General features: G+C 42.3%; 1 protein-coding gene and 1 long non-coding RNA gene across 2 annotated transcripts in view; one reads left to right on the top strand and one right to left on the bottom strand.

Annotated features, from left to right (window-relative positions):
- LOC139986979 (uncharacterized) overlaps nucleotides 1–27364 on the bottom strand; it is a 149383-nt gene that overhangs the window by 67222 nt on the left and 54797 nt on the right. The gene's annotated exons all lie outside the window — the stretch shown is intronic.
- Nucleotides 3599–27364, top strand: part of LOC139986966 (zinc finger protein ZIC 1) — a 36715-nt gene continuing 12949 nt past the window's right edge. The window contains exon 1 of the mRNA XM_072002752.1: nucleotides 3599–5178. Coding sequence (XP_071858853.1) covers nucleotides 4239–5178 — 940 coding nt within the window. The 5' untranslated portion in view covers nucleotides 3599–4238. The remainder of the gene's footprint in view (nucleotides 5179–27364) is intronic.

The following is a 27364-nucleotide window of genomic DNA, read 5'->3' as shown; positions in this document are numbered from 1 at the left end:
TAAATGTAATGACTACACCGTGAGCGTGACTGATGAACGAACGAAACAATGTCTGGCCTTGTTGATGGCCCTTGCGAACGAACGAACGATCGCGTAGGTGCGTACGTCGTGTTCGCGTTTCGCGACCCTGTAACCGCACTCCCGTGATGAAAGTTCTATCGTGGGCCCTTAGATTGATGGTCCGTTCACGAATGTACTCGGCAATGCGAATCGTTGAGTTACATTCGCGTGTGATCGTTAATAATCCCCGTGGAATCATTTGGCTCTTGAAAAATCGAAAGAAATTCGTCCATCTTTTAACTATCACAGAAAAATATTTTATTCCATGCGAACCTATATTTATACATACAATAATTAGAGAAATTTAGAATATTATTTTATTAGTTAAAAAAAAAATACTATACAACCGAAATGCAGAACGAAAGGGAAATTAGAAGAAAATTTGTAAATCTTCTAACGTTCATAGAATAATATTTTATTTCATGTAACGCCATATCCAATTTGTAAATTAAGAGAATCTGTTTCTTAAAGATAAAGCGTTTTAAACGATTCCAATAATGAAACGAATGATGTCATCCGGCATAAATGACACGCTTCGTTCGTGACTTCTAATAAAAATGATCTCTGAACTGGGTCCAGAATGCACGGACCAAGTTACTCGTGTTCGTGGCGCACTCCGATCGTCCGGTAACACAAGAGGATCGATGTGTGCGCCGGAGGAACGGGTCGTGCTGTTAGTAAGCGACAGAAGGTGGATGGAAAGCATCATTCAGATGTACCTCCTAAGTGCACGAAGGAGCCACGAGTCCGGCTTTATGATAGTTATTAATATCAAATAGTCAGCCACCGTGCCCATTATGGACATAATGGGACGCCATTTTTTGCCGCGACAATGAGGCACCCCGTTAAACACTCGATGTGTTTGCATTATTCACGCGGATGATTAAGCTCCGTTAATATATCCAATGGCAGTGAACGCCACGAAACAAGAAGATACGTGGAACGCGAAACAGAACTGATTTTTATCGAATAAGAATTTTCAAATTATTAGAAGATATTTAAGAGTAGGTATTTTTAACTTATATATTCTGCCAGGTATATATTCTACCTTTACCTCTACTATAATTTCTAATTTGGAATAACTACAAGCTACTTTACTATAAATCAAAAAATTTCCCGTTTTTCAATCCGACCACATTTACTTTTATTTCCGGGTCCGAGTTGTCTTTGTTATTTAAAAACATACTAGGATTTTGAGGCACGTACCATAAATGACCTGTCAAACCAGATAAGAAAGCTTTTGTATTATGAAAACAGGTAGCAGAATCAATGGTAATGAACATAACACTATTCGTATTGTCCCTGAAACAATGCTGTAAAATCCGACATAACCGCTAACATAAAACAAGTATTACTAATAAATGACAATACTAAGGAATTGTTATTATAGAAATGAATTGCTTCATTCTTTAAATTAGTAGAAACTGGCAATGAACTTTATGATGACTATTCGTTAACTTACTTTCTAGTTCGATTGTTTTTAGTCTATGATAATTAAGCGAACAGAAGTGGCGCCAACAGAGAGACAAGTTGAAGAGAATGTTTTTGTTTATAATTTGTGGACTTTATCAAATAACAAACATGAAACCAGTACTTGATTATAGAGTGGTTAATTTACCCCAAATTAGGTGATCTTCTGATCCGTTGACTTATATTATGTCAGCTATTGAAACGGAACATTAACTGTTTGAAAATTCGAAACATTTTCTGCTAGCAGTTCCTAACAACAGCAGAAATTTATTACCTTACCACAAATAAATATACCCAATAGATTTTCAGGATCAGCATTATTAATTTTGGCGACTTATAAACTTGATGTTAATCAGGATCTTTAATCCTGACCCTAAATAGGTAGTTGTATATAAAGCTAGTTGTAAATAATATTTATTTCCAAACTAACCTGTTCCTTGAAGTTTCTATAGTTCTCTCAAATTCTATAATGTTTAAGTACCTATCAACCATTCTCAACGAAGAACTTCATCATACTTGATTTTTCCGATTTTACCAAATGGATTCGCTTGGAAAGAGGTATTAAGGAAGGAGAATGTCGGGGAAAATAGAAAGAATGTGAAGACTGGCTGAAAGAATTTCGACGCTGAAATATCGAAGTATTTAATTATAAGGCTCGAACACGCGAGCTTCCGCGTTTCAACTCGCGAGGATATTACGCGATACCCGGAAGCGCGAAGAAAAGCTGGAAACACCGGTGCGTCTGGTGTAATTAATCGACGTTGCAAGTAAGTAAAGTCGGTTAATTGGATAAACGAACGAAAGAGGATGGAGCGTCGCGCGATTACGCGTGCATACAATTTTCGAGATGGAGGTTAAACGTTGAACGAGAAGATTTCCTCCTCGTCTCTCCGTGATAATTTATAAACGAGTGGTTCGCGTGACTCGTCGCCTTCCTAGCCGGCTTGATATTTTTCCACTAATCATGCAGATACGCAAACTCGCACGAATGCGCTCCGCAATTAGAATCGAGCTTCGCTTCTGCCCTTCGAGGGTGGAAAAACTGGCTGAATTACCGATCAGACATATGACAAGGTTTGGGAAATATTGTGATACGCGTTAACAAACAGCTTAAAAAAGAAGCAATAGGATTACAGATTATGCTTGCCAGGTAGTCGATTCTAGACCGTCCGTGTCGTAATCTAAAGATTAAGATTATATTACTAAGGATTAAGAATATTTTACTAAAACATCTGTTTAAGAATCATGACACTCGCAAATACTAGAAAATTCACAAAATATTTTCCATCCAAGTCGTCTTTCATAGCTAGAGACCTCTTCTTAAACAAGTGCATCGCGATCGAAATAAACGAAATTGAAGTAAGGGGCGATTTATGAAAAAGTGTGTATTAATTACGACTAATTAATTGTGTATTTCGAAACTACGAAACTTTGCAAATACTGAAAAATCAACAAAATGAAAGTCTCTAACAACCACTCTCTTGAAACTCCCACGCTCAACTCCTGAAACTCCGTCCAAAATCGCAAGACTCCCAGGGACCCGCCAATATCCGCAACCATTCGAAAAGCCTCTAAAACGTGTTCTACACGGAAGATCATCGAGCGTCGAGGTCGCGACGTCCCTGATGTCATCCTCCCACGATAGGCGTGCTCACGAAGGCGGAGTTCCGACATGCGCTTTGTCGTGTTTCCCGCCCATAGAAACCGGCTGGTTCGGTGAGAGGCCAAAGTGAAGCAGCAGGCCTCCAATTGCCAGTGATGCGATCGTCGCCAATGGAACGCTGGTATCCACCAGAGAACGTCCGCCACTGGCGGAGCTTGGGCTTACATCCACCGTATAACGGATGGCCTTTAGTGGGGGTAGGGGGTGTTTCCAACGAGCAAGCAACCGAGGATACACGAACTCTACCGTGCGGACCAAGCGGTGAAGCGAGAACGAAGCCAAAGAGAAAGAGAGAGAGAGAGTACCGGTGAACAGGACGATGAAGAGAGAAGAAGGAAAAGACGGGGCAAGGAGAGAGGGCAGGTTCGTAAACGCCGAAATCGGCCGAGCTGCTCCTCGGCGGGAGCCCAGTGCTGACTCTCAGTCCCGCTGTGAACGCAGCAAGGAACGCAACGGATGTTTTATCCTCTATGTTTGGATGCGTTTTGAAGACGTACACGCGAATCGTGTTAGTCAGCGTTACTGTGTACTTGTCCTCAGTGGTAATCTAAAGATGCATGAACATACACTCAGTGTTGGTCGAAGAACGACTTCGACGTGAGTGAAACAAAGCAAAACTGTCACACGAGTAAATTCGTGTTTGTTTCTTAAAACGCGCGAGACGGAACCGTCTCACGGAGAGTTTTCCGAGTGTTCGCACGGTCGCGATTACAAAGCGTGGAAAGAGGGAGACCGTGTACGAAGACTTCGGAACGGACATAATTGGCGATTATATGCAGTGAGTCAGCCAAGCGACGAAGATTTAGGAAATAGAAACGACAGACGGATACAGGAAAAAGAGAAACAGTGAACTGAAGTGAAGTTACATAGACAGTGTACTTTACAGTGATTCCCAAGTGTATGATTTAAACTAATAAACCTATCCTTCGTGGAACGTTTTGGAACACGTTTTCATCCACCAAAGACGAGAAGTTGGCGGAGAGGCATGAGCTGGTATCTGAACTGATCGACACCGCAACTGCAACCAACCGTCTCGTCCATCACGATGATGAACGCTTTCCTGGATGGCGTGTCCTCGCACCCACACCACCTGGCCAATCTGGGCATCAAGCTATCACCCAGCGGTGGTGATGCCACGGACGCTGGTACAGGTGTGCAGCCGGCACCAGGTGAAGCTCCGTCTCAGCAACACCATCACTTTCACCCCCAAGGCTATCCCCCTCATCATCCCCATCCGGCATCGCACATGGCACCGCACATGGGACACCACATGAGCCATCATCCTGGATACGCGGCTCGTGATTTTCTCCTCCGCCGCGAGCACGAATTCAACGCGACCGCGAATCCGACCACACCGGAAAGTGGTCTAGGATTGTTCACACCGTTACATCACGACGGGACAGCCGCAACGATGCAGCAATTCCCTCATCATCCCAGCCAACATCCCCTGGCAGCGAGTCACTATCCAGGACATTATCCCCAAGATTCGAGACTACCGCCTCATCATCAGTATTTAAGTGCTCCTCATCTGACGCCAGCGTCGATCCATCATCAACAACATCCAGCCGTCAGCCATCCGAGCCATCATCCTCACGGTGCCTTTTTAAGGTATATGAGGAGCAACGGAAGCGGCGGTGGTGGAACCAGTGGGGTTGCAGGCGGCCAACGGCAAGAAATGTCTTGCATGTGGGTAGATCAGGATGCGCCCGGACCCGGAAGGAAGTTGTGCGGTAAACTCTTCAACTCCCTCCACGATATCGTGACGCACCTCACGGTGGAACACGTGGGCGGTCCCGAGTGCACCACGCACGCGTGCTTCTGGCAGGGATGTTCGCGTAACGGCAGGGCCTTCAAGGCAAAGTACAAACTTGTTAACCACATAAGGGTGCACACTGGTGAGAAACCCTTCCCTTGCCCGTTTCCCGGTTGCGGAAAAGTCTTTGCCAGGTCTGAGAATCTCAAAATTCATAAAAGGACGCACACTGGTAAGTGATGTACATATTACATATCTCCTCTTAGGACTATCATTCGATAGGTACCCAGTTCATCTTTCACAAGTACGTTTGCACTTGTTACTTCTTAGTTTAACACAAAACCTACAATTTTTAGGCCTCTTGACAGATTCCTTCCTAACTGTGCTTCAAATATTTCAGAGAAATACCTCCAATTCCTTGTAGAAGCGTTGTCGTCATTCGATACAAATCAATAGCAATACCAACCCTTCCGTAACATCCTGAAATTCTACCGAGGCTAGATGATCGTAGAAAATCGAAATATAAATAACTCGCGACAAATTACATGCCATGAATCCTAGCCGGATATTGACTGGTTAGAAAAGAACGAAACGGTGGGAAGCTAATTAATTCGGGAACGATCGCCTACACCGCGTTCACGTGAGAGCGACACCGAACAAAGAAAGACAATGAAGTCGATGGAAATCGGTCGATTTCCAGCTACAAAAGGGTTAAACGCGAGAGACATATAAATAAACGGCCGAGGCAGTTACTATCGCCTTCCCCTCCACCTTCCCCTATCTCGACTCATTTTGGTCCAGCCTTCGTTTCATCCATGAAACGCCCCCGGCGCCTCGAGTCGTTTCAATATAATCAACCGGCTGTTTACGATGACAAGAATTTTTCGGGGCGCAATTAAGAAATTACCGGGCCATATATCGTAGCGTTTTATGCCTGCGTCCCTGGACAATGTATTTACATATGGTTATATACACACACGAAACGAAACCACCAGCCTGTCCCATTGGCTCAGGGCCCGACGGATAGACGCCAGGCGTCCACCCAGCCACACGGATCTTTCTCTCACGACCGGCTGCTGTTACGAGATTCCTTTCTGGACAGTCACTACTAATTTCACCTTGTAGTTTTATTGTCCGTCCGTCCGTTACCACGACGACCGTGTCTGCGTGCTGGAGCAACGTCCTTTCGTTTTTATCCCTTCGTTTTTCATTTCAATTTATCTCTCTGGAGGAGAATACGCTCGTCTCGCGGACGATCCGCTCCGCGATTCGGTTTCTCGAAACGCCTCGTGAAACCACGGGGACGCGTAAATCCATTAGCGAGTGCATCTGCCGCTAGACGGACGTCGTTACTTGATTATACTTCGATATAGTAATCGAGGGGAGATTTTCTCTTCTTCGTTCTTGCGTAGAATGATTAGCGTCGAATTTGTTGTTTTTCATTCGAGAAGTTTTGAAGTATTTTAGATTTTTTTGGCAGAGGGGTTAATGCGATTGATGTAGTGAAATTAATGTAGGGAAATTATAGTTGGAAGGTTTCATGGTTGGAAGTGCGGACTCTTTAATGATCAACGCCGCGAGCGAGAATTCAATTAAGGGTCTCGGGAACGTAATATTCTATCGCTTCTGATCGCATATTTTAGCGTACCAACGCTTCCCCAGTATTTCCGTTCGCACGGATTTCACGCCAGCAACGTCTGTCCGCCCCCGTGTATCGCACAGTGCGCTTCTGTTTCTACCTCGAATCGAGCTATCTGTCGCCGTCGCCCGTCAATCGTACGCGACTCGCGCGAGCTAAATCTTCGACAATTGCCAGACGAAATCAGGTGTGTCTCGTATGATTTCCCCTAATAAATCAACCATCTTTAACGGATTACAATACTATATGCATTATAAACTATTATGCAACGTATATATAATGCGTTAGACTATATACTATTACGTTATACACCGTTTCATAATTGAAGAGCAAGAACAAACAGATCAAATGTTATCTGACTCGAAGGAAAGAAGACTTTTTCGTATCGATTTTAATTAAGAACAATAATGTCATTGTTGTGAGTGTAAGACGAAGATTCATACAGATTGATTCTTCGTTTTTCTTTTTTTTATTCTCGATCCAAAGGATCGAAATTTGAAAATCCTTGTCACTCTTTTGCACAGACTGGAGAGGTAGGCTGACTGTGAGGAAAGAAATCAATTAAAATTCATTTAGTTGGCGTGTTGGTGAACGAGCGTGGTCCTCCTGCGAGCCCTTTCGAAATAAATTGGCATTTTCAAAAAACTTTCCACGCACGGCTTCACGCTTTGTTTCCAGGCGTTCCCCGTTTCACGCGCGTGTACGCTCACGATGCCCCTTTATTGCCCTCGCCCTCCACCCTTCTTTCATCGTTCTATACCGCGACCGGCGCACAAAAGACTCGACGCTGGAATTCTTTGTTTTTTATCGTGGAAACACCTCGGACAAATATTTTGGCTCGCGCGAATTCACCGGTGTTACACAACAATCTCTGTGAACGGGTACCGATGTTATCCGCCCATTTTACGTAGAACACAGAGGTTCCTGTATTTATACAAACTTGAAATGTACAAAACTAAAGAAAATATACAGAATATTGAAAGTAAACTGCTCGTTATAATATTCAGAAGGTGAAATAAATAACCCACTTGTGCCTGCAAAACTATTCTACACAAATATCCGCAATCTATAAATAATTTTCACAAAAGAAAAAATCCCGGAGGATTATTTTACGGTAGAAGTTCTTCAACCATCTTCAAAGAAGCTTCTCGGGAAAAAAGTATCCGCTCACAAGTTTCTACAAGACTTTAATCCTCAAACAACCGTTTCCGAACACTTTCTCGCCGTTCCTTTTCCTCTTTAACTTAAAGATCTAAGCTCTCCTAAGACTCCACTTAAAAGTATAGGAGCATTCAAATTCAGTAATAGATATAGTATAAGAATTAGTAACCTCCAAAACCCACTAGTTATTCAATTACTTGACACGACGGATCAGATCCGCAGGCTAAAAAGACATTACCCTGTAGATTTAAACGTTAGATTCAGCTAGAATCAAACATGCGATAATCATTTATTATTCACGTTATAATGCCACGCCAGAATAATTTACTTATAATTCTCAATGAAAATTGATTGTAAATTACTTCCAAATAAAAAAAAAGTATAGGAATTACGATACTTTGATTTAACGAGAATGAATTACAGGCGTGCAATGGCCGTTTACGCGAAAACACCGATGATTACGCAGTAACACGTTGGCGTCTCGTTTCGTGCATTATACAAAGTTGGACAATGATCGCGTGCGGGCGGGCGTGCGTTAAAAACCGTCGGGCATAAGGAATGCTCCTATTAATTCGCAGATGCGACCCGTTGGAACGGTGTCAGCCATTAGGCACAAATTGATATGCATTATAAAGAGACTATCCTCGTCGACAATGAAGGATGAGACGAGAAAAGTAGACAGAGATAGGAGGACAAAAAAGGAAGAAAAGATAGAAAGAAGAATAGCGTTGTAGCGCGTCGAGTCTCGTATATGCGTGTTACGAGTCGCGACGATTGGTCGGATCGACAATGGTTTCCCCCTTGGACGAAGCGCCATTGGTCAGGATTTTCGGGGGGTTAGAGACGCGTTGAATAAGGGGATGATACAGGATGAGTCGTCGCCGGGGGTTGTTGTGGAATAAGCGTTAAGTAGGGACGAGCGTGTCGAAGATAGAAAAAGGGGAACTAGTCCGAGTAAATGGCTTCGCCGCACCGACGAAACGGAACGATTGAAAAATTTCCCCCGTCCTCGTAGACGAGGTCGACACGCTCGTTTGCATGGGAAGAAATTTCGCTAAGTTGATTGTCTTCGCTCTTCTCGCTATTTTGTAAATGATCCGTGAATCGTCTTGTTGAAAGTACTGAAAGAGGGAGCATCGAACCGACGAAGATTGATTTGGACTGTTGCACGATTTCTACGAACGATCAGAAGCATCGTTATATTCGTGTAAGTTACGAAATCGGGAAGAATTCTGTTATCTAAATGTAGGTGAAATCATTACTACCTAATGACAAAATCCGCAATCACTTAGTTGCCAACCCAATACAAGGTCAGACCCAGAAAGGTCGCATGGAATTTTTAATTCTGGAAAACAACGACAATCGGAAAGGTATTTTACAAAAAATACTAGAAATATGGTAGGAAGAATTATATAAAGAGAAATACGTATAGAAAAATAGATAAAACGTCTTCAAAGGGATACAGATAGATGTAAAGACTTACGCGTATAGGAAAAGCGAGTATTGCAAAAATTGAAAAAATAACCAGTGTAAGAACATGAAATTTTTTTTTATTTGGAAATAGTTTACAATCAATCCTCATTGAGAATTATAAGTAAATTATTCTAGCGTGGTATTATAACGAGAATAATAAATGATTATCGTATATTTGATTTTAACTCAATCTAATGTTTAAATCTACAGGGTGTCTTTTTAGCCTGCGGATCTGACCCGTCGTGTCAAGTAACTAGTGGCTTTTGGTGATTGTTAATTCTTATGTTATATCTATGATAACATAAAATGACACGGAAGAATGAACGACCTCGAAGGTTAGAAGGTGGGGGGATACGAAAGAATAGGAAGCGGAAGGAGTCTCGGAGAAAAGAACGAGGAAACGATGCCAGAAAGCGGGAGGACGATATTCGTGGCGGCTGAGCGGCACTCTCAGGAAATCGACGACGATCGACGACACTGTAAAGCTCCGTTCCACGGGGAACATTGTAAGTCTCTGGTAACTAATGGCGGCGGCTGGTGAGATCGGTATCGGAGATGCATGATCGGATTTATGCGAGGCCAATATGGAAAGCCGTGCCGGCTATTGTGATAAGGCGGCGTGACGTCGACAGAAACACGCTAAACCGACCTTCTTCCTCCCCTCTCTTCGATTAAAATCGGGATTCCAGAGGCGCATACAAATTATTTTATCGATATCGATACATATTCGCCAGGGATACATCTACCGGCGCGACAGCTTTGAATTATGAATATTAACGTTGCACGGTCTTACTTGCAATTTCGAAAAGACAATTAATTACGACGCAAGTGGCTTGTTTAATGGGGCGAAAGAAAATTCCATGAATTCTCTGGTGATCTTTCGATGGAAATCGATCGAGACACGGTACGCAAAAGGATGGCACGTTTTATGCTTCGGACACGAGCGATTTTCGAACGATGACAAGGCGCGATCTGTCGAGGCGAGACGCGGAAAGCGCATCTACCGCGCGAGATTATCGTAACGGCGACTCATCGAAATCTTTCCGCGTGAAAGATCGATCTTGGACCGAGCATGCTTCGATACTCGATCCTCGGCTCGTTCGATTCGAAGATGAAACGCGCGTGGAAGAGCACCGACGGCCACGCGAACGAATAATCCTGGCGATCGCTAGCGACGACGACGGTGATCGATAATCAGCTGCGTTTAACGTCGTTCGGCGTTAACTGCTACGATTTCGAAACACCCTGTCAGCGTTCGTTCCCGATCCTTTCAATTACCCGTTTCGTAAATCAGTGTCGTGAAAGAGAGATCTAAATCGAAGGTAAATTGTCCGGCTTATCTTGATTTGCATATCGACCGATCGGGAATTTCTTTAATGTTGAAAGCACCACCTCGACGATTTTACAATCGACAATTTGACAAGGTGTTTATAAATGTAACCGTGGCTTAAGGATTCGGAGAGAAGGCGAGCATTTGCTTATCTTTGACATGATATATTTTCATTATAAAGTTAACCTGAGATAAATCGAGCACGATTAAATTGATTTTTCAAACCTAATGTGAAATAATAAAATTGTCACGTTCGAACAAAAATCTCTATCAAAGTTGCGGATAAATCAAACATAGTCAGCTTAACTACAACAGTGTATTATGATCCGGTTAGCTCGATATCTGGAAGCTGATACGCAATAAAACTGGCGTTGTCAAGCGCCGTACAATTACTTAGTTACTTGACCAGCTCTCAATTTCCAAATTTTTTAATTTCCGAATTATACCGAATTATAGAACGCCTATACTTTCTAATGGAAAATTTAGAAACGCAGTCTGCTGATTATTAATTTACAAATCTCGATGCAAATCACGCGCCATCAATACCAAAGCGTCCGGAAACCTATGAACGTCGTATCGAATAATACGTGTCAAAGTATTTTTCCACGAGGCGTCTAAGAGATATGACACTCGACGTGAATCGTCAAGACGTCTGACGGTGGAGGCTGAGGATAAGCTCGCGGGTCGATAAGGGCGAGACAGTGTTTCGCGCGTGCACGGCTCGAAAAGCTTACCACCAATAAAAAACCAGCCCTCAGGTTCCCTGTTTCTACCGCGTGGCTTTTGTTGTTCAACCGCCTACGCCTTCATCGATCGGTACCCGACACCGGTCGTTCGCTCATCTTTGACAGCGCGGAACGCAAAACGAGAGATACAGCCTGCCGGAAATGCGCTCTGTCGGCCCGTTGTTGCTGCGAAAACGTGTATCTTTAGAAACGCGACGGCGTTCCTGCGAGACCATCGATATAGAATCGCGATAACGATTCCGGTCTTCTTGTCCGCCACGATTCGTCCACGCAACGCTTATGAAAGGGAGAATTATATGCTGTTGGAAATAATTACGGGTTCGTTAGGAGGATGACGTTATCGTTGGGTATCTAGGATTGTGAAAAGCGTCAGTTACGATATTTAGAACGTAGGTTCGCTTGAAATTGAGTTATTTCCATATGTCTTACGTCGAGTACCGTAGCGAATATTAGTTGCTTAAAATGTGTTTTCTATCTAGCGGCAATTTCTCATGCTATCGATGTGTTCTTTTTCATCTTTTACTTAGTGAGAATTCTTAGGCAAAGTTCTTATATAAAATATACCGTGGTTAATTCTCTTAAATACATGCACTCGACTTTCGTTAGAATTTACAATTATTAATGAACTGCTGTCGATCGAGTCCACTTATCAGAATGTCAACTGCTGTAAGAAGTTAGTAGGAAAAATCAGTGAACGATTATATAAAATTCCAGTTATATCAACTGTTTGTCCTCCTACAGTTTCCTTCGCAGGTTTTAGAAGCTTTCTAATTTTGATTTTTTAAAGATGATGTACAGGACCCGAACAAGTGACATGCAAAAGTGGACACGACTACTTCCTTGTGGAAAAATAAGAAAAATATAAGGGATACAACCTTTTCATTCTCTGCTTGGTTTTCGGCAAAAATTGGATTTGGAAATTTAGCAAACGTACTTAAACATGGCTAATTTCCGACTGAACAGGATTAAAATTTGTCCGGAGGCTTAATCTTCAAGAAAGTAGGGTTTGAACATATTTTGTTAAGGGTCGGCCTAGTACATGCGTAAGATAAATCTTCAAATTTCTTTTCCTCGGAAACAAAGTGTCTGAGAAATTTTACATTTTCAACTTATTTTCTCACATAGAATGACTTGGTGCTGTCCAGTCTGGAATTAAGGATGTTCAAGTATACTTGACAATTTTCAAACTCAATTTTCTCGAAAACTAAGCCAAGAATGGTAACATTGTATTCCATATCTTTCTCTTATTTTTACACGAGGAATTGCCTCCTTCCCACTGTTACATGTTATTCGGACCCGTATAACTTTCATTTGTTCCTCCATTCATTTCAATAAAAATAACATGATGAGATAAAGATAAGACAAAATCTCCTACCATGTAACAATTTTCTTCAAATTCCTCATTGTAACAGGTAGAATCAATTTTCCAAGATGTGTAACATCCTTCTCGCAGTTAACTAAAACGAACATTTACTATACCAAAAAGAATTCTTAAAGAAATACAAAACTGGAATGTTCAGATGATTCTGAAATTCTTTTCTCACAACAAAACTTTCAAAAGTGACACGGTCAACCTTCGGCTTCTTACACAAAATACATCTTTCCATCGGTAGAGAATGAAGAGATCGTGTCGAACGTAGAATCTGTGTAGCTTATTGTACAGTAGCTGAGCACTGGTAGTTCGCAGGGTCATTAAAAGAGAATTCATGCGTCGAAATCTGCGGCTGGGCTGCATCGCGAGGCCCCGGGGGCCGAGCTGCGTATATTATTTGAAACTGATTTGGACCGAAAGATTTGTTGCAAAAGCTCACCGCCACACGAGAGTGGGCAGAGCTGATAGCCGCTGGCGTTCTTTCAGAACGTCGTAACCGTCCCGAGTCTTCGCCATTCCCGGCCATATTCCTCGCGGAAGGCACGTTACACGCCTTCAACCTGTCGATAATCCCGTTCAAGATCGCGGTTTAAGCCTCGACGACTCTATTCCGAAGCGGTTCGCTTTGACGGCAAGCTAGTCAACAGACTGTTGAAGAGAAAGATTATAGAGGTTTATGTGTAGAGGATGGTTGGTCGGTGAGGTTTAAGGACGAAAGGGTTCGCTGTTGAAACCGTCGAGTATATTTAAAATGATTAAATAAATTAATATGCAGACAATATTCGCAAAGATGCTCGTACTAACGAATTCGCTAAGACAATGTATAAGTCGCAAAATAAGATCGCTAATGACTCGTTAATTAGATCGTTGATAATTCGTTGATAACAGAACTCTTTTCGGTTGCATCCGTTTATTTATATTGGTCGGGGGAGAGCCGGAAAATTCAAATTCATTGTTTTGACCGAAATTTATTTATTATTACATTATGTGTATTCTAATGATATTGATACTCCGAGGCAAAACAACGACATTATTTGAATTGTCCTGTAGCTCATGTGCCGTTACGAGATCAACGAGCCGATCGAACGAAGAAAAAATTGTTGCAAGGCTTCTTGGAAGTTTAGATCATTTTTTTTTACTTATGTGAGACTTGGAGGTTACATAACATTTTTTCTTGGAAAGTTAGAAGATTTTTAAAATCGCGTTTAACCCCCTTTTAGAAAATGAAGAAATTTTTGAATTACATATCTTTTTACCGTCAAAAATTTAAAAGAATAGTATCTCAATCACGAGAGTTACACGATGTCTCGATGATCTCCTTAAAACGTTAGAAATCTTTTTACTTGTTCAAATTTAAACGAGATTCGGATCAACCGAGTACATTAGATGATGTCTCGAAGTTGATGCAATCGAAGATTCAAAATTCTTATAACAGGAAAAAGAATATGCCATGTTCGTAAAAATTCCAAAATTCCCATAATTTATACCGCTTCTCCAATGGTCTAAAGGCTGCACGAGTCGCTCTTAAACGATAATATTCGTCACTGTCGTCTAATCGCAAACTTTTTTTTCTATTTGGAAGTAGTTTTCAATCAAATCTCATTGAGAATTATAAGTAAATTATTCTGGCGTGGTACTATAACGTGAATAATAAGTGATTATTATGAATATAATGTTTAAATCTAGAGGGTAATGTCTTTTTAGCCTGCGGATCTGATCCGTCGTGTCAAGTAATTGGGCAACTAGTGGGTAATCGCAAACTTAAAAACAAACAGTCAGTACAACGATACGTCCGTGCACTTCGGTGCAGTTTAATCGTCGTTCGAAAGCGGACGAAAAAGAAAAACGCGATATCGCAGGATCCGTCCATTCGCGTTAATGAACACCAACTACAAGGAACACGGTTTACGAAGGCGGAAGCGGCTGTTGATACAGTTAATGGCGCGCGTCAGGGCTTGATGGACAAGCAATGGCGATCGAAAACGAAGACGGAAGCGTCGGTTGTCTCGGGACACCACGCGTGTCCGTTTTCGGGACGCGAAACCCGCGATAAATAGATACACCCGTGGCTCGGTTGATTGGCTTCTAGAAAAACAGAACCGGTTAATTATTGCGTCGATCACACCCTTTCGCTCTCTCGCCACTCTCGATTCAGTCAGCTGAAAAAATAACGAGGCCACGCGCGAGCTTCTTCCCTCTTCTTCTCCGCGCGCACGCCGCACGCTCTCTTATCGATTCGCCTGGCCAGAGAATTTCTTTCTTGCTGTTTCTCGGGTATTTATGTACTTACGTACGCGCAGAAGAGTTACATTGCATTTGAAGATCACAAGGGATACGTGATAAGTCGATTATCTAATTATAATATTAATTCGCAGCTAGAAAGAAGCGTCTTAATATGACGTAGTCGAAAAGTAGGAGGAGCTAAAACAGGGTTTTAAATTATGTCTTTTAAAAGTAGGGGATAAGTTCTTCAAGTTTCGCAATATACATGTCAAAAAGTTATATATGTTTTACATGTCTTAATATAATATATTCATTTCGTATTATTAAATCGTTATAGTATTTGCATGTTTTATGGCAATCGATATCTTTGAAATATTCAAGAAGATAGAAAAATTTATGTTTAATTTGAAGCTGAAATAGGAAGAGAATTTTGTATAAATGAATTGATCGACAAGCGTATCTTTCAAATCGGTCTTATGTGAGAGACGAAAGGAACTACGATTCGTATCATGTTGCTTCTTCATGTTCTTCACTTGTATTTTTAACTCACAGCCGGGGATCGGCCACTGGCGATGTTAATTTCCACCGTTGAAGAATCGGAAGAACGAGTAAAGTGGCGTGATTGATTGCGATCTTCAGATGTATTAGTCTGTTGCACACATTGCTTCACAGTGGTTTAATTCACTTCTTGAAATCGGTATAACGAGCAAAGATTAGTTGGAAACGTATCTTTATTATAAAATAGAAGTGAATTGAGATTAGATGTTATCAGCCGCTTAATGCAATTTAAGTAAGCTTCCTTGATAAATTAGCACGCGTTATTCTATTCTACATTTCCGTTACATCCCGTGGTAGTATTAAGCGATCGCGATTCGCAATTCACGAGCAATTAACAGATCGAGACAAATGGTTAGAATGGAAAAGGATCGATAAAACCGATGCGCATCGTTTTCCATTAAATTACCTCGGGGTGTTCCGGTTACCTCCGGATCCCCAGCTCTGGTAGCCGTGTGTCGCGTTAGTTCACAATTAGCGTCGCGCGGTTTCGAAGGCTTCTCGTCAAGCTGCAGCGTTAATGAGAAACCTGTTTGTCACGTTCCCCGTGAGCCGTTCATTCAGCCCGCCTCAAACCTAACCGATCTTCGCAGCCCTCCTCGATCTTTATTCTCGCTCGAACGGTCAACCTATCGAACGTTAAAAATTACCATCGCTGACGTGACGCGAGGCACTTTTCTGTAGATTTAGCGCTGAATCGAATTTTCTTTCCAGAAAAATTTTAAAAGAACATTCTCTGTTCGATGTTCAATCACACAAAATCGCGAATGATCAAAATTACCCCTATCGATGGTTCGTATCTACAGATACTGATTTACCGCTAATCTTGTGTCCTGAAAATCGATCGAATAGATCGATTCTGGATTACGCGAAGAATGACTACCTTTGGTAATTCTTAAAACGTCCTGTCCAGTTTCCAATGATCGAACGATTCATGTATAACGTAAATCGCTAATGCTAAAAATTGACACCGATAATGTAACATAGGAGACGTAGATTTCTTGAAAGATTCTGCTCCAACATTTTCCATTTAACTGCGAATTACGTAAGACATCGTTCACAATTGCAGCTTTGCTTGCGCAAATATAGTTCCCACCGGAAATAGGATATTATTGGAGCGTTTTCCTAGTAAATCGGATTAAATCCAGCCGAGAACAAGCGGTCGCGATGATCGCGCGAGTTTTCTGCTGACGTAAATGCGTAGGTGCAACGTATCGTTCGTTGTGAACAACGAGAGAGGAAAAAGAAATCAAACATTTCTGGTTATCCTCCGCGCGATGGGGCTGTTGGACGAGAAAATAACTCGAGATATCTCCCTTCTAAACCAGAGACGAGAGAACACTTTTTCCTTTTTCCTTCTACCTTCTGGAGTAGCTCGTTTTCACGAGAGCTGGCAGTGGATTACGATCGAACCGCTGGTAAAATAACGACCTGAAAATTAAACGGTGCTAAGTGACCGTGTGTTATTCTGTTTGCGAGCAGGGGGGAGGGGGATACGCTCGAAAAAGTCTGCTTAACGATCGTCCGACTGGCCGCTTCCGTTAGTTAACAAGCGATATTTTTCTGCCGCTGTCTCAGTGGATTCAGGAATTCACCGCAAGTAAAAGATCGAGAACCACGTTCGATCGAAAGCAATGGTCCAGACGAGCAATTGCCTCTAAATATTGTTCACAAGTTGTTTCTCTTGTACAACGATGTATAACACATTGGATCCGGAGACTCGCATCGACCGTACAACTACTATATTCGTTGAAATAACTAGATTCAGATTTTCTGGTTTTACGGTTAGCAAAAGTATGTCAGTGATTTTTATTGAGACAGAAATGCAATTTCATTTACTCTTCCGCTCAAAGATTTTAGATCTTAGTATTTTTTACTACTTTTATTAAACCTTCGTTGCTTAATGCAGATCAACAACTTCAAATTACGTGAATTTTTTAAAATAAATTTCTTAATATATTAATAGATAACATTCTTTATTGTATCAAGTCGCAAGTTGAATAATCTTCTAACGGTTGTTTAATTCCCTTATATCAATACATATCCTACGATCTTCTGGCACAACTGAAACACTCACAGTTAAAGATATTTATTTCGATCGCGTCGATTATCGAACGTATACTTAAGGGATGAAACTTTCTCCTGCACATGTGATCACAAAAATACGAATCGTAGCAACAACCTGTTAATCTATCATTAAAATACACTTAATTTCCGCTATTCATTGGAACCATTCTCTCTCTCTCTCTCTCCCCAAGAATTCAATTCGTTCGGCACATACACACGCGTCCAAAGAGGACAAACCCAGCCTTTCACCGAAGAGGTTGACTAGTCCCTTTCCTTCTTCCATCGTGGAAGTAACAATGAGAGAAGAGAGTAACCGAAGACGGGGTAAATCACTGGAACGTGGATGGTTGCCACCGCGGGTACGGTAGCTCCGCGCGTGGAATAATGCGTATACCAGCTAAACATGGCCGCGACACAATGACGATCATCGAGAAAATATCGAGTGTCCGTAACATTATACTTTTTTACCGTTTAAATGGCAGCATCGGCATCGAGACCTGGGACACCGACTCCTGCGTGTCGTTTCACTTGCCTCTTTTGCGCTCGAGAACTCACGTACTCGCACTTCTCTCGCGCAATGTCACGGGACACCAGGTATCCGGATCGTCCGGACACACCTTGGGAAGTGTTTCTTAGCGAGATTCCACGCGGCGAGAATAGGCGTATCGTTTGCAATGGTAGACGATGGGACGTGGTTTTTGTGATTTTTGAGGATTCCTTGGTTTGACGACGTTTGAGGGAAACTCTGTTAGTTTGCCTTTGGATTGCACGAAATTCGAGTATCTTTGGATTTGTCCATTGTGGATCTTGCAACGATATATACAATATTTACTATTCTTTTGATACTGCGATTAGAAGATATTGAATATTGGGTTGGAGAAATTACGGTTGAAAAATAAAAATATCTGAATTGTTATGGTTCTTGGAACTTTTGTTTGACAGCGTTGAGGGACAGTGATGCTTCATCTTCTTTTGAATAGTATAAATTCGAAGTATTTTATGAATTTTTCCGCGTATATAAAGTGTCTTAAAATCTTCACGACGCGATATCAAATTTTGGATTAGAACCATAGTGAAGAAATGTTGTGTTCGTCCGATATGAAACTAATCGCTGGTACAGATCAAATTCATCTTCACCGCGTGAATCCTTTTATAACGCATCGTCACGTTTATCGTCCGAAACTGTCAGTTCATCCTGCACGCTATCGACGTCCATATGTGGCGTTTCACCTGGTCCCAAAGTCAAAGGTTCGTCCGGACCGTGTCAACGGGTCTCGTCACTTCATCCTTTCCACCAAACAATTTTCCCACAGTCAAAATCCCTTCGTCAAACCTCGCCAAACTCGCACAACCAGAGAACTAGAAGAAGAAGAAGAAGAAGAAGAAGACAACGAAGAAGGGTCGAGCGGTTGTCTCCGTGGTCTGGTAGGAAAGGTCGAAAAAGGTGGAGGAATAAACGCGAAAAAAAAACAAAACGGAGAAAATGGAGAAGGAGAGAAGAAGGTACGAAGAGAGGGAGGAAAAAAGAGGGAACGAGGAGAGAAGAGCAGAGAAAACAAAACGGAATTACGGCCTAGCTGCGGTGGATGATTTAGGGGGCGAGGGTCGCGGGTCGAGACCGGGCTCTGGAATGCTGGACCCTCTTTCTCTCCTCTCCTTTTCCATCCGCTCTCTTCTCTCCATTTCCTCTCTCGCTTTATCTTTCCCTCTTTTCCTATGCTCCGTTGGAATCACTGGTGGAGGAGGATAAAATGATAAGGGACAAGGATAACAGATAGAACATTTACATAGGTCGTTAGTGCGAGCGCACGCAGGGACCTTTCCTCTCTCTTTCTCTTTTGCGTGTACCAACGATGTTCGCTTGACTTTTGGCACTGGAACCCTTTTGACGATCGTGGGACCTTTTATATACACGCGTGATCCTCGTGAATATCGTTATAACACAGCCTGCGATCTTATCGTTTCCAATGAATATTTGGGCCAAGAATATTTGGTGACTAAGAATATCTTGCAACCTGATACGTATTATATACGCTCGATCCTTGCAAATACTATGATCTTACGATCGAATTTTCTTATCGATGATCTCATTTCGATCAAAGGTCGATCTGGTCTTTAAAATTTGTAGAGGATGGTTGGTTGAGTTGTAATGACGAGATAACTCGCTGTTGAAACCGTCAAGTTTATTTTAAAATGATAAATAAATAATACAGACAATATTCGTTAAGACGCTAAAATGTAAATCGCTAATAAGATCGTTGATAACTCGTTGATAACCAAACACCTTACAATCGCGTCCGTTTATACTGGTCGGGGGAGAGCCGGAAGATTTGATTTCAAGTTTATTTGACGGTTGCACGTAGCGACGACATTGTTTTACACAGAGTTTATTTATTATTACATTATGTGTCTCCTAACGATATTGATACTCCGAGGCAAAAGAACAACACGATTTAAATTATCCTCTAGCTCATGTGCCGCTACAAATTTATCAAAAAGTTTCTTCTACGTATGCTCGTTTTTTGACCAATGTACTAGTGCAGCGAGATATATTTACGAGGATAGAAATAATTCCCAAGAGACTTGGCAGAAATACCAGGAATACCAGAAGGTGGCATCTCGAGAATGCCACGAATCTAGTTCGTAAAGGACGCAGGCTTATCTAGATCGCGGACCGAGCAACGAAATATAGTCGGGGGCTGGAACAATTATGTAAGTGGTCGATGCTAGGCATAATTTGTCGTCGAACGAATTAAGAGTTTAATTAATATCGCGCAGATTCCACTAGCCTCTCGGCAATGTCCCGACCTTGGAACCTTTGCTTCGTTCCTTAAATTCGAGACAAGACTTTTGTATCCTGTATTTTAAAGAAGCGAAGGACTGGACAGGCGCGTACTGACCCGTAGAACCCGTTAAAAGTCATAGAAATACGCGTCTGGTTCAAAGTCGATCCTTCTCTGGCATTTGTATTATAATTTAATTTCGTAACCCGACGCCGTGTACCCTCCGGTGAGGAAATTATCAGAGGCCATGCTGCACGTTATTATTTTCTTGTACGAATCTCTGACACGCTTCTGACGCTCCAAGAACCGAAGGGTTAATGCGTTGCGCAACTTCCAATCCCTTCACGAAAAGGATTCTTATGATTTAGGCGGACCTTTGGGGCTTCTGAATGTGAGTCTGTGTCCCTTTACAACGGGATTTCGAGATCTGGTCCATATTATAATTAAACTCAAGAAGAATTCTTCTTTAGCCACTTCTCTATTTCCATCGAATTCCACGTGAAATTTAAATTCCTCTCGATTAAAAGAAATGTCGTTTCCCTTTTTTAATATTTTTATCACTTCGATTTCCCAATTAAAAATGGAATATTTAATAATTAATTGCCATCGTTTAGCCATCTGATATCTGCAGCTGCAGATATCTCTGTAGCGACGCATGAGCGACAAAAGTTCAAGTAGAAATGGAACATTCGAATCTGCCAGAAATTCATTTTATTGTACCTTTGCATACTAACGATTGTTTTAGTTTACAAGGTCTAGAAGCAAATGAATTTCGGACAGATTGTTATAGCCGTTTCTTGTAATCTTCAGCCGGAGTTACGTAAGGTCAATTTTTTGTGGTAACGTCCCTCGATATAAATATATGAACGTGCTCCCTAAGAGAGAGTATTGTTATTCTTTCTTCGGTCGGCATAATAACATTGAGCGAGCGACGACTATAACTGGCATGACTATATACACTAACATGACTATATACACTATCATCTCTTGTACTTGTTCTGATTTTAATACATAAGACTGTCACGAATTCATCCACTCGTTTCTTTATCAAACAAATCTACACGTTTGACCACCTCATCTCTTTGGTTGATCGATCACGCTTTCCCATAAGAAACGTTTGCTCTGCACGTCTTCCAACAAATTCTCATTTCACAAGTTCCCATAGGAAACGTATCAGCCTAAACTTCCGCTTTTGCATAGCGATCTTATATCGTACAGCGGATGCAAGCGCGGAACTATGCGAGTCGATCTCGGAAAAATGCCGGGTAGAATCATTCGTTTGCAGGAGAGAGAATTCACGTCTGGAAAGCGCGGGCGATAACTATCGAGCGAGTTTCTACACGTGTTAAAATCGCGGAGCGCGCCTTACCGGACCCCCGATTACGTAGATTTATTGCCTGTTGCGGCGCAATCAGTAGAATGGGTTGTTAGGCAAAGCGCAAGAATCGGTGCCGCGTATAGATGACGCAGATTGCGTATTGTTCGCGGCTAATTAGGATGCGAGCGGGCGAGGAGAACGGTAAAACGTGCGCGAACCACAGTCTGAAACGGTTGGTCGTCGGATCCGGGCGACCTGACTCGCGTGAATATTACGGAGGAAACCAAGGAAGTGTCCTTTAATTAGAAACGTCTAAAAGTTCACCAACTTTCTTAAATCGATCTTAATCGAATTGGTTTTGATCCTTACGAACGTAAATGCGATTTAAAATTCGCTTTTAGAAGATTTGATTTAATCTTTATTTGATTTTGATTTTAGATTTGAAAGTACACGTGATTAAACAGAGGATCATCGAACAAAGACAGTATCGCGTTCGAGGGATTGGCAATTCGAATGACGAGTTAGTAGATTAGTATATATTATAGTAGTATATATTATAGTAGTATATTAGCAGTAGTATATTAAAGTAGTAGTAGGCTAAAGTATAAATGTTTTCCTGGTTCTTGATGTTCAATTTATTATAATAAGACTGCAATGAAATTTGCTTTGCAGTCTTTTGTAGTCTTGCTATGGTAGAAATATTTTCTAATGAGGCAATATCAAAGTTTGTTTTTGGGTACTTTGAAACCTCGCGTATGTAACTTTTTCCTTTGAGCATTTTATATTATCTCGGGTCTAATATGATAGATGTGGACGAAGATCTAACACGGGCTGGATTTTGAAACGCGAGGCATTAATCAGAGCCGGGCAAAAACGCGCCGGGAGAACGTCCAGGCGTCGGACAGCGAAAAGTCTCGATAAATAAAATTCCAGCGTGAAACGACACGCGAGCACGCCAACGGCGTATCAGCGATAAAAAGACACGCGCGGTTCGAATCTCACGCCGGTAAATGGAGGCCTGTGGCGAGATTAGAATCCAGCTTCCGCGTACGAACTCTATCCGCTTGTACGGGCAAACGACCACCGAGGTATTTTTATTCGACTGTCATTCGTCAATCATTCATTGGAAAGGATTGCACGGGTTTTACGAGTTTCTTTCCGTCATAAATCCTAAAATCATAGTGAAGAATCGTTGCGCAACCGATGGCGAGACGATCGTCGAAACGTTTAATCTCGACGTTCACCACGATGGAAACCAACCTTCGATATTCCCATAAAAAGAAGAGGCGACTGTCGACGAACGAGAGGAATCGAAATAGAGAAACGAGTATGGATTCCCATTTACGAGCAGACTCGTCCATATACGACATTCCTACAGTTCGTTAATCATCGCGGGAAATAATTAACAATCAATTAGGATGGTTTCGAAGCTGATCCAAACGAAACCCAGACATCGAACACGCCTCTTTACAGGGTTTGGCTCGTTGAGGGAAATCGATGAAAAATAGGTGAATAGAATAGGGGAATTCTTAGAGTATAGAAACAAAACTCTACCAACATTTTTTTTATTTCGATTATTGTTATCGTTTTGATTACTTTTTCCAAATCAAATTACAAAATTCAAATAAGAATCCTATCTATAATTTCTCTACTTTTCATTTTTTACCTCAAGTTATATGACACAGTCTAATGACTAGATACTTTCAATTGAACAAACAAAGTCAAAGAAGATACAAAGGAAATGATGGAACTTTAGTTTTCTTCAACTACCACACAGTAAATAAGATATTTTAACAAAGAAAGGTAGAAAACCTCAAGATGGACGATTGAATTCATATTGTTGCTGTTTTTCTTTTTTCTTTTTTTTTTTTTTTTTTTGATAACAAAAGTCACAAAACTTACGAAACGACCTAATAAATAGAAAAAGGAAGAAAACGATCGTAGTATTTACGAACAGTCCAAGCCTCTAATGGTTTCGATGCGGTCGGACGCGCGCGTACCTGTCCGCTCAGTGCGTGTGCACGCGTGTATGAGCTATCCTTCATGCGATTCTTGCGTGTTCCCGCGTCGATGCATACACGCACACCAACGTACCAGTCGCTATCATTGCGAACGTAGGAGGGTGGCGAGGTCCAGGCCACGCACGGCCTGCACACGGGCGTGAATTATGCCTCGCGCGAGATGTCAAATTGCTCGCCATATCGTAAAATATACAACTCCTCGCGCTGTGGGAAACATTATGTTCTCTCCCACTCCCGACCACCGATCCCCATCGGTCCGATCCTTTCCCCTTCGTTCACCGATTGGCCCCCTTGCTCCTCCTCGAAGCACATGGTTCCCGAGGCTCTGCACCCCTATCGGACAAGAGGGACGAGAAGCTCGATTCGTTGGTCGAACGTGTCCCGAGATTGCGTTTACCGGGGCTTTCCACAAGATCTCTTTTGCTTAACTAGAAATTATTTCCGGGGGTGCGAAGCTGTTGGCGTTCCTTTCTGTTGTGTTGGTTCGGCGGCGTTACACTTTTTTAGTCGTGAGAGTCGATATTAATAGGTTCACTGCTAGTAACGCACGTGTTGTCGATTCCATTATTTAATTTATCTAATTTGACGTAAGCAAGCAAACAAAGTGAACAGTGGCACAAATATTATTGCTTGAAATAAAGACATTATTGATGAAGACAGAATGCAATTTCAAAGGTGGATAGATGCAAGTAACGCGTGCGTTTAAATATAAAAGTGTGGGTATTCAACCTTGGAATTGTAACATCGAGCCGACCAAAACAGATTCAGCTACAACGCTTTACTATCTACGTTCGAAACGTCATGATCAATTTGAAGATCATTGAAATCATACTATGTGTGTGCATTGTCTTTAACGATCGGCAATTTTTCTAAAGGGAAACGAAATTTTGAATGAAAATAAAGATTTAGGGATGGTTTAGCACGGTTCCACCAATAAACGTCAAACGTTCGTTCGAATTCTAAAAAAGTCGTAAGTAAGGCCAAGAGGTTAAGGGGTTGAAATTTCACCTCGAAAGAGTGTCGAGAGATATTCGTTAATAGCCGAAGGATAATGCGGCTGCAGCTCTGGAACGCGATCTGATTTAGCAATCTCTCCACCACGCCCTGTGTCTAATCGCCAGAGTGCGGGTCGGCTCTGTTCATTAATAAACCTAAAACTGGCCCACACACGAGACCAGGCCGCGCCACGTCAACTTCGAAAGGTTCCTCGCGTACGAAACAGAGATCGAGGGCGAAGCAACCGATGGAGAGAAAAGAATTAGAGAGGAAAAGGGTAGAGATCAGAAAGTCCGTCGACGATCCACGTTGTCCATAGAAATCGTCGAATCATCGACAGTCAATAAATACCGATCGATCTTACGCCAGTATCTATTAATGACCTAAACGTCGGCTAACCAAATTAACCGTGACTAAAGCGCGTTTAATTCGGCGTTCCACCATTGCCCTAGCATTGTTTCTGATGACAAAGTCCTCGATGATCCCATTCGTAATCCTCTAATTCCGGTGTTCTCGAATTAACATCCGTGAACGGGCCCATTGTGTCAGCAGAATCCTTGTATCGTCCAGGTCTAGTTCGATTTTTCAAACGCGTGTAAAAATGTTCCAAACAGATCTTTTGAGTTATTATTCAACATGATCTCCGCTAATCTCGCACGGGTTACACGAAGACTGACATACACTGGTGAGTCAATGTTTCCCTGCTTCTTGAACATGATTTAATCCTTTCCCGAACGGATCGAATAAAAGCAAAACGGGTACAGAAAGCCGCTGAATTTACATCGTTTCGAGGCAACGTGTGTCTCGGCTTCAAGGTATTCGATGAGGCATCGCCTCTGGATACCCGCGACTCTCTCGGTTACCTGGTAACTCGATGGTACGCACACCTTCTCGTTGCTCTCATTAGGCGCTTCCATGTGCCGTGTTCGTCTCGCGCCTTTATACTCCCTCAAAGTATCCGTCGCGTTTCCCCGCTTAATCCTTGGCCGCGCGTAAATCACCAACTTCCTTCTTGACGCCTGCAAGGGTACTTGTAACGCCGCCTTTGCCCACCGAGGGGAGAATCAAAACTTTTCCGAAGAGATCCGACTTTAAGAGGCTTTCTGTCGCGTATTACTCGTTTATTTCATCTTCTGAATCGGTAAAATATGGCGATATTTTCTTCTTTGATCGAAATCAAACGAATACATGTCAAATTTATTTTTTTCTATCCTTTTTTTTTTTTTTTTTTTTTTTTGAAGATAAAAATAAACGATGCAATTTTACAGTTCCGATTTTTACTTTCGAAAAATTCTACGCAGCTTAGAATTACGTCGATCATAACGACACAAGGAACAGGCTAAAGCGAGGGCTGTCGAGGGTTAAGAGCGACAGAAGTGGACCTAAGTAGCCGTGTACACGTACAGCAGCACTCGAAACACAATTCGTTCCGGTTCTCAAAACCTGAAATGCTAATCTGCCGGCGTTTTCTTTTCACCGATTACTCCGTCTCGTTCTCACTTAGTCTCACCAGATATTCACATCTCACTCTGTTAGCCTCCTCCTATATTCTACCTAAAAGCGAAAACTTCTCGATCGGTGTGCAAGCTTTCCGGCGGCTCGAATCGGGCACGAAAAGTTCCTTTCGTGAAAAATCTTTACAATAGGCTCTCTAACAAGCGGTCTCACTGTCTCCTTCCGTTTCTCTTTCACTGTTCAGTTTCCTTATTCATCGTTGCCTCTTCTGCCGTTTAGCACCGGTGCACAAAGATGCAACAAAGCGGTCCAAGCTTCACGCAGCCCTCTTTCGTTTCTATTTAAGGATAGAAAAAGAAAGAGAAGGATATCTCGGGCAAATCTGTTTGCTGTTTTCTACGTGGCCCGTGCAAAAGTTGACGAGACTTTCAGTGGCTGTTGAATGGGGGATAAGGGCGCGCACCTACTTTTGATTCTCAATGCCGATCGTCGAGGACCCTCGAGCGTGTGTTGCCGCCACCACCGCTCTGTTTATGTACCTGTGTGTCGAGGGGCACACGCTCCAATATTGCCGGTTCGAGCCGCTTCGGAGACCGTTTACCATAGGATCTACGCTCGGATGAGTCCCTACGATATTGGGATCGCACGATTTGCATCGAGATACACGAATAATGTCTCCGAAATTGGAAGATTCTACTGGAAGGCGATGAAAAATAGCTGTAGCTGTTGCACAAACGTTCGAGGCTATTGTGTTACATTGGACGTAAATTCGCTCGAATCGGCCTTGTAACAAATTATACAACTCAGGACTGCGATGGGTATATTCGTGAGAATCTGCATACTCGCGTATCTAATTGCTTCGACGTTTTGAGTTCGCATCTACTGTAACCGTAGCCTAAGAAGATTCTCAGAGTCCGTTCGCGAGAGAAGAACAAGAGAATTCACGCTGCTCCTCCCTGCCAGCGAGGATATTCAATTATGGTAGATCGGTGCAAAGATACGCAGCGCCGTGACAACTATATACGCGCGGGTCAGTGTCCAAAAAAATGCCACCTTCCACGAATAAATAACTCGCGTTTTGCATACGGGGAGGCCTGTGCTGGCCAGGGCCGTACGGTAGCGATCACAGGGAAGAGTCAGCTCGGAAACCTCTTAACCTGCTCACACGGAACCGTTGTCTTCTAACTCTCACTGGGTCAACATCCAGCCTAACATTCTCCACGAAATTCCGATCGAAGTATCAATTTCCGTGTAATCAAAGCGGAGTCTCAGGAGCCCA

This window comes from Bombus fervidus, chromosome 4 (genome assembly GCF_041682495.2).
Source record: "Bombus fervidus isolate BK054 chromosome 4, iyBomFerv1, whole genome shotgun sequence".
Lineage (NCBI taxonomy): Eukaryota > Metazoa > Arthropoda > Insecta > Hymenoptera > Apidae > Bombus > Bombus fervidus.
The sequence above is the reverse complement of the archived record's forward strand: the minus strand, read 5'-3'. Positions and strand labels throughout refer to the sequence as shown.